Source organism: Bison bison, unplaced genomic scaffold, assembly GCF_000754665.1.
Source record: "Bison bison bison isolate TAMUID 2011002044 unplaced genomic scaffold, Bison_UMD1.0 scf7180017864300, whole genome shotgun sequence".
NCBI lineage: Eukaryota > Metazoa > Chordata > Mammalia > Artiodactyla > Bovidae > Bison > Bison bison.
Genome location: NW_011494872.1, coordinates 756,929 through 763,855, shown reverse-complemented (window position 1 = coordinate 763,855; position 6,927 = coordinate 756,929). Strand labels below are relative to the sequence as shown.

Below are 6,927 nucleotides of genomic sequence, written 5' to 3'. Positions count from 1 at the left end.
CTAAGTAACATTCCATTGTGTTTACATACGACAGCTTTATCCATTCATCTGTCAATGCACCTGGATGTTTCCTCCACGTCTGGCTGTTGTAAACAGTGCTACGATGGACACTGGGTGCATATGTCTTTTAGAATTGTGGTTTTCTCAGGGTATATGCCCAGTAGTGGGATTACTGGGTCATATGGTAGTTTTAGTCCTCTTTTTTTCTTTTAAGGAATACTCCACACTCTTCTCCATAATGGCTGCATCAGTTTACATTCCCACTAACATTGCCTGAGGTTTCTACCTAGAGCCTGTTATAGAGTGTGAAGTAAGTCAGAAAGAGAAAAACAAGTATTGTATATTAACATATATATTTGGAATCTAGAAAATGGTACTGATGAAATTAGTGGATGGATTTCTGGACACAGCAGGGGAAAGTGAGGGTGGGAATGAATGGAGAAGGTAGCACTGACATATATACACACTCGTGTAAAATAAACAGTTAGTGGGAAGTCACTACAGAACACAGGGAGCCCACCCTGGCGCTCTGTGATGACCTAGAGCGGGTGGGATGGGGGCAGGTGAGGGAGGCTATGGATATATATATAATTATGACTGATTTCCATTGTTGTACAGCAGAAACCAACAGAACATTGTAAAGAAAATTTCCACCAAATAAAAAATTAAAAAAAACTCAGCCTTTTAACATCTTGATAAAATGGCTCCTTTTACTGGCATGTGGGTACATATAAATGCAATTTTGAACCACTGTTCTTTTTTTCCCTGTTTATTTGTTTTTTGGCAGTGAGGCCTGTGAGATCTTAGTTCCCCGACCAGGGACTGAACCCAGGCCATACTAGTGAAAGCACCAAGTCTTAACCATTGGACTACCAGGAAACTCCCCAGAACCACTGATGGAGGCTGAAGAACATGCAGACTTCCTCTTGGGTGGGTGAGTCAATGTGATACAGACATGCAGTTTCTAGGAGTGAATGGAAAATCATTCAAAGTCATAATGTGCAGGCATGCTTGCTATTTTATAAAACTAGACTATGGGATGAATTGTAGATGTTTTGTGACAAAGAAGGCTCAAAAAAGGCAGAGGGTTGATCCAGAAAGTTACTGATCAGGATACTTCAGAGGCTAAGCCAGGCTTTTGAGCTAGGACTGGGTTCAAGGCCAGCTCTATTACTTACTGGATTTGTAACCTGGGAAGATTAAATGGAAAAGGCACATAAAATAAGGCCTGACACATACTAAGTAATCACTTAATGTTAGCTACTAGTATGCAAAAATATAATGTCTCCTCATTTCAGAGCAAGCACTTAAATAAGGATATAGAGCAGTACAATAGAGCAAGAATTTAAACCAAGCCAGAAGCTTCATGTGAGTAGGAAATGCCTTTTAACTAGTAGCAACACACAGTAAGGTGAATATGAAGATTTTAAAATTTTATTAACTTATATTTTTGGTTGTGCTGGGTCTTTGTTGCTATGCATGGGCTTTCTCTAGTTGCATCGAGTAGGGGCTACTCTCTAGCTGAGGTGCATGGGCTTCTCATTACAGTGACTTCTCTTATTGCAGAGCACAGGCTCAGGAGTTGTGGCCCACGGGCTTATTTGCTCCATGGCATGTAGACTCTTCCAGGACAAAGGACCGAACCTGTGTCCTGAATTGGCAGGCAGATTCCTATCCACTGCACCACCAGGGAAGTCTGAATATGAAGATTTGACAGCTGGGTATCTGAATCTTTAGTACACGTAGCCATGTAACCTAACCCATGTGTTAAGAACCATTCAGGATTTCTTTTTATTGTGCATATAAGGCAGATAGGTGGCTTAGATGCTAAAGAATCTGCCTGCAATGCAGGAGACCTTGGTTTGATCTCTGGGTAGGGAAGATCCCCTGGAGAAAGGAATGGCTACCCACCATCATATTCTGGCATGGAGAATTCCATAGACAGAGGAGCCTGGTGGGCTAGAGTCCATGGGATTGCAAAGAGTCGGACACGATTAGTGACTAAAACTTTTCAAGTAGTTGAATTATCAGAAGAATTTGTGGAAGGAAGAAATACAAAGCAAACCCACAATTATCTTTGTTTATAGTACCATTCTGTAGCTTCTCTGAAATTCTAGGGCTTCATGAAGTATCTAGCAGTTACAGGTTGAGTCAGGGAAAGTGGGTGATATGTACCCTTAACATGTATTCAGTAGCATTATCAAAGTCCAACGTAAAGATTTTTGATGTCATTATTTTTGTACATGTGCTTGTTTGGGGGCAGAAACCCTCTTCCCTGTTTGAGAAGAGGGAAGTCTTCTCATCTGTAAATGGCAGAGAAGACTCACCTAACATGGGATCTGGCTCCTTGATGAGCACTGAAGATGGATAAAAATATGCTTATAAAAGGACACCAGCCTGTCCCCCCTGTATTGTCTCCATGCAAAATAAAACGTTTAATATGTGTAAAACTCAATTCTGAACAAATGATGAACAAGCACTCATCAATACCACTAGAATACGAGGGGGGCAAAATGATGTAAGTAGCTTAGGTGAGACAAATTATAGATATTTGAAAATAAATTGATGAATTCTTATTTTTCACCCTTGTAGTTGAGATTGTTTAAATTCTCCTAACAGAGGGCTTCCCTGGTGGACCAGTGGTAAAGAAACAGCCAGACAATGCAGGAGACACACGCTCGATCCCTGACCTATGAAGAAGATTCCCCCATAACGTGGAACCAACCAAGCCCAAGCACCACAACTATTGAGCCTGTACTCCAGAGTCTGGGGAACTGCAACTACTGAGCCCACGTGCCACAGCTACTGAAGCCCGTGCTCCGCAACAAGAGAAGCCACCGCAATGAGAAGCCTGCTCACCGCAACTAGAGAGGAGCCCCCACTTGCTGCAAGGAGAGAAAAGCCCACGCGGCAACAAAGACCCAGTGTAGCCAAAAATAAATAAATAAGATTTAAAAAGTTCTCCTGCAACAGGAACCTTTTAAAGAGTACAGCTATTAAATATTGTTCCCATAAAAACTATTTAGCAACGTCTAAAACAATCTAATTTCCCAGTATGCCAGACAGGTTTTTCTAAATTCTCTTCAAGGATGGCATGTTTATGGAGGGAACCCAAAAGTTACTTTTCAAACAGATCAGGGTGCAGCAGCAGCAGCTAACCAGTCACTGGGAAAACACAAAAGAAAATGGTTCAGGGTTTACATGAAGAAAGAGTTTGTGTTTCTGTAGGACGAACAAATTCAATGTTTTTCAATATGTTTACCTGGAAGTGTTTTACGATTAAGATCGTCTGCTTGAAAAAACAGCACTCACCGTTTGGTTGCGAAGAACTTTTATGGGAGCCGAATGCTCTGCACACTCGTAGGACGTTCTGTTATCTTTGGCAGTTGTGTTTGAGTCCACCATGTCCACTAGGGCAACACTCAGATTCACCCGTAATGAGTAGAGGACGAAGAAACCAAAAAAGGACAAAAATGCTAGGTTGTAACGAGCAGAGCAGCACACTGGAGCTGAAATAAAGACTTGGGGTAAAACTTCCATGAAAAGAATAACTTAGATCATATTGTCTAAATCATTAAAAAGGTCACTTCTTAGATGTACACAAGTTAGTAAATTATGAATATTTTTCTGAGAATATTATCAGATGAAGTATACCTAAAAGCATGTATCAAGGAGAATTTGTTCTGGTTATCTGTACCTTTGATAAACATTTAACATATGAGAGCCTGAACTATAAGATGGTTTCTTAAAATATGGAGGCAACAGTTTTATTAACTTTGCTCAGAAAAATCTGCATTCTGGAGTCAAAACTGAAGCCCCAATCCCTGTCAGCTGACAAGATACGAGAAACACAGGTAAAGGGGTTTAATGGCATTGCTGTTGCTGAAAATCGATCTCAAACATGGCCAATAAGTCCTTGAGTATTCAGCATACCGTGTACATTACTAACTATGGGTTAGTAGTCATCTCTCATCATAAACACATCTCAGCATAAAAACTTTCTGCTAAGGCCAGGGCATGAACCCCCTTCCCTTCTCTCTGCCCCCCACACACCACAATCAATTTCTTACCTTGAAAACCATCCTCAGAGGCTGGGTTTGAATCAGAAGCCATGATTAATACTTAAGCCTTTCCTGAAATATATGTATTTAAGAATCCAGAAGCAAACTTGCAGAATCTATGACAGTTGCAGCCCCTGTGACAGTTGCTCAGTTGGTCTTGCTTAAAGGGCCCGCGGTGAAAAGCACAGTAAGAGAATGTACCACACACACACACATGCACACACAAAAGGAAAGGGAGTGGGTGGCAGAAACCTGTTAAAGGAAGATCATATGACAGGAGGAGTTTGACCTATTTTTTTCCCTCTAATTATAGGTGTATGCACCTACTGTCTCTGGTTTTCTTCTTTTATTGAGTGGCAGAACTGGAGGGGAGATAAGAATTCAGGAAGCTGAATTAAGGGTGACTGACCCCAGGTGACAATGACATAGTGGTGAATCCAGGGTTTTACACCATAAGTTCGGCCAACACTGAGTGTTTTTAAAGATATGAAAATCTATTTCAATTGCTAACGACAAGTTAAATACATACATACATTTATATATACATAAAAGCATATATGTGTGCTTTTATTTGGCAGTGATATATTAGCATTGTATGCACACATACAAATACAGTACACACAGACATATGCCTGTTGTTCCCTACTCAGGAATCCTGGTATTTTCATTGACCTAGCTTTGCACAAGGATATATTTGTCAGAGTACAATTGTCTTCGTACAGATTCAGATTAAAGCCTTAATGAAGACAGCACAACTGCATTTAGGTGTATGTTAACATACTGTAATCCAACTCACTCCTCTGTAAGCACTCATACACTTAACACCTGCTATTAATTTTAGCTTTGTGAAAGACTGGCATCTTTTAACAGAAAATTTTTCATTTGGCATTCTTGATTTCTTTCTCAAGAGTAGAGCTGGTGTTCGAACTGTGGCACCACCTGCCACAGTTCAATCCAGACCTGTGGAAACTATATTTATAAAGTTTTATTCACACTGCCTCTGTCACCTGAATCTAGATACTCTTGCTCTCCACCCCAAGCAAATTGGTAGCTGTTTAGTTAAGGACAGTTTGCAAACTACAAGGCATTTTTTTTTTTTTTTAATTAAGCCTTTTATTTTGTATTAGGGTATAGCCCGATTAACAATGTTGTTAAAAGTTTCAGGTGGACAGCAAAGGGATTCTACCATACATATACATGTATCCATTCTCCCCCAAACTCCCCTGCCATCCAAGCTGCCACATGACATTGAGCAGAGTTCCCTGTGCTATATATTAGGTCCTTGTTGGTTATCCATTTTAAATATAGCAGTGTGTACATGTCCATCCCAAACTCCCTGACTATCCCTTCCCCCATCCTTGGTGCCAAAAGTTTGGGAAGTGGAGAAAAAGCGAGTAAAACGATTTCAAATTACCCATGCAATTACTTGAAAATCTGATCTAGTGGTTACGGATCAGGCAATTTTAACTTCGGGAGGCACATTCAATAATCAGAAAAGAAAACGCCAACACAGAAGCCACAAAGTATTTGACTATGAGGTTTTAAGAAATATTACAAAAAATCGTTCTTAGTTTTAAAAAATGGCTGTTGACTAGAAATCAGTTGGAAAGATTTTATTTCAAGAAAGTATGACAAGAATAAAGGAATGTATGGTGGCAGAGCAAAATGTACCTGTGAATGTGGCCAGTGGTTGAAACTGGCCCAAGAAAAGTGCGCTTGCATGACAATGAGAGAGTACATTCACTGGGCACCCGCCACACAGAAATCAAATTCAAAGTAAAACCATGCTTGCATAACGAGCGGAGCACCCACCAAAACAAACAGCAGCTTCTAAAACATGGTTTCAACTTAGGAATGTGAAGTAGGTGTAGTTGAAAGAACACAGGCTGATTTAGATCAAAGCAGACCTGCTGATTGGAGAAGGCAATGGCACCCCACTCCAGTACTCTTGCCTGGAAAATCCCATGGATGGAGGAGCCTGGTAAGCTGCAGTCCATGGGGTCGCTGAGGGTCGGACACGACTGAGCAACTTTACTTCCACTTTTCACTTTCATGCATTGGAGAAGGAAATGGCATCCCACTCATGTTTTTGCCTGGAGAATCCCAGGGATGGGGGAGCCTGGTGGGCTGCTGTCTATGGGGTCGCACAGAGTCGGACACGACTGAAGTGACTTAGCAGCCGCAGACCTGCTGATGGAATCTCAGCTCTGATTTTCACTGGCAGTGTGTCTTGGGGGAAGGCCACTAAGAGTTTCCAATAAGAGGTTTCTCAGCTGCCAAATGAGGTGACCTCCATCCACCTCACTGGGTTGTGTGTAGATTAGATGAAGTACCGAAGGGCAGGCAGTAAAAGAGAATCCTTTCCCATTTACCCTGGAGAAAGTCATACCAATGAGATACAGTGCTACAATACACATAAGTGTGTAACACGGGACAAAAGAGGGATGTAAACATGCTGTGTGTGGGGTAGGGGATGGTCAAGGAAGGCCTCTGGGAGAAAAAACACCCAACACTGAATCTTCATCCATAAGCAGGAAGCCATGGGCAGGCTAGAGGAGGGAGAGTAATACAAACAAAGGCAGGGCAAGCACAGTGTGGAAACAAGAAGAGTGAGCACAAAAGGGGCAGGAAGCCATCTGGCCCTGGGCTTTTGTTTGTTGAAAGGTTTCTGATCACAGTTAGATGTCCACTGATAGATGAATGAATATAGAAGATGTGGTCCATATATACAATGGAATATTAGTCATAAAAGGGAATGAATTTGAGTCAGTTGTAGGGAGGTGGCTGAACCTAGAACCCGTTATACAGAGTGAAGTAAGTCTTGGGCTCCAAAATCACTGCAGATGGACTACAGCCATGGAATTAG

At 41.4% G+C, this 6,927-nt stretch overlaps 1 protein-coding gene across 1 annotated transcript in view; it reads right to left on the bottom strand.

Moving 5' to 3' along the window:
- Positions 1–5,163, bottom strand: part of SLC17A5 (solute carrier family 17 (acidic sugar transporter), member 5) — a 65,568-nt gene extending 60,405 nt beyond the window's left edge. Inside the window, exons 1-2 of the mRNA XM_010851264.1 lie at positions 4,071–5,163; positions 3,313–3,509 (exon numbers count right to left, since the gene is read on the bottom strand). Coding sequence (XP_010849566.1) covers positions 3,313–3,509; positions 4,071–4,113 — 240 coding nt within the window. The 5' untranslated portion in view covers positions 4,114–5,163. The remainder of the gene's footprint in view (positions 1–3,312; positions 3,510–4,070) is intronic.
- Between the last annotated feature and the right edge of the window lie 1,764 nt (positions 5,164–6,927).